Here is a 1,316-nt window from a genome sequence, read left to right as displayed (position 1 = left end):
TCCTACGGGCCTCCTCCATCCTCCTACTCAGGATATCAATCCTACGAGAGTCTGCCAGTCATCTACGAGGAGGAAGAGGAGGAGTCTTTGGGGAAGAAGATTGCCAAGGGTCTTGTGAAAGCCCGGAAAGAGATGGAAAAGTTCCAACTAAAAGCCGCCCAGAAGATTAAGGAGATGTGTAAGTTGTCCTGTCCTATTAATATACTATATATATATATATATATATATATATATATATATATATATATATATATATATATATATACATATATATACATATTTGTATTAAATTGTCCTTGTTTTGTTCCTGAAAAAATTTCAACCCAAATATCCTTTTTCAAAAATTACCTTTTTTAAATCCAGTTGTCCTTTTTCGGGCCTAATATTTTGTTTTTGTCCCATAAACCCCGACACTATTACAGGAATACACTTATACCAAAACCAGATCACTTAATCTTAACCTGAAGAAAATAGGACAGATATCTACTCATTTAATAACAAACTCTTCTACTGGACTAACCACGATTTTGTCCTATTTCAGTCTCTTATGGCGAAGAAGAAGACTACGAATACGTCGAAATTCCCATCGACTACGGCGCCCCAGCACCACACTACGGTCCTCCAGGGCCCAGCTACGGCGGACATGGTGGTCACGGAGGAGGCAAAGGTATCTTCAAGGGCAAGGGGAAAGGAATAGGAGGAGGTGGAGGTGGAGGTGGAGGACATTTCATCCCAGTGCCTTCCCCGAGCTACGGAACCCCGCCTGCTCCGAGCTACGGTCCTCCTCCTTCGAGTTCGTACGGGGCTCCGGCAGTGTCCTCACATCACGTTGTCACTCACGTCGGTGGCCATGGAGGTGGCCATGGAGGTGGCCATGGAGGTGGCCATGGAGGTGGCCATGGAGGTGGCCATGGAGGTGGACACGGGATAGGTGGGCACGGTATAGGAGGCCACGGTATAGGAGGCCACGGTATAGGAGGCCACGGCAGCCACGAAATCTCCTCCTACGCCTCCTAAGGAAGCCATCATCACGGCGGATCCTCCTCCCCCCCCTTACTGTCCTTCCTCCTCTTCCCCTCAAGAGTTACTTCGAAGGAAGAGTTCTTCTATTAAGTTAAGAGTCTTCGAGAGTCGGCGAAGGAGATGGCAACGCGGGAGTGCATATACACTTATATGCATATATACATATATATATATATATATTTATATATATATATATATATATATATATATATATATATATGCATATATCTATTGCCATTGTCCAACGCTTCATGATCCTAAGATCAAGAATTAATAAGAGTGATCTAAATACC

At 44.0% G+C, this 1,316-nt stretch overlaps 1 protein-coding gene across 1 annotated transcript in view; it reads left to right on the top strand.

Annotated features, from left to right (window-relative positions):
• LOC143032617 (uncharacterized) overlaps positions 1-1,029 on the top strand; it is a 4,713-nt gene extending 3,684 nt beyond the window's left edge. The window contains exons 3-4 of the mRNA XM_076197491.1: positions 1-178; positions 542-1,029. The exon at positions 1-178 is cut by the window's left edge and continues 134 nt beyond it. Coding sequence (XP_076053606.1) covers positions 1-178; positions 542-1,017 — 654 coding nt within the window. The 3' untranslated portion in view covers positions 1,018-1,029. The remainder of the gene's footprint in view (positions 179-541) is intronic.
• Positions 1,030-1,316: the final 287 nt, after the last annotated feature.

The sequence above is a fragment of the Oratosquilla oratoria genome, chromosome 14, assembly GCF_046742065.1.
Source record: "Oratosquilla oratoria isolate Oo_2021 chromosome 14, ASM4674206v1, whole genome shotgun sequence".
Lineage (NCBI taxonomy): Eukaryota > Metazoa > Arthropoda > Malacostraca > Stomatopoda > Squillidae > Oratosquilla > Oratosquilla oratoria.
Note: the sequence above shows the minus strand (reverse complement) of the source record. Positions and strands in the feature narration are given on the sequence as shown.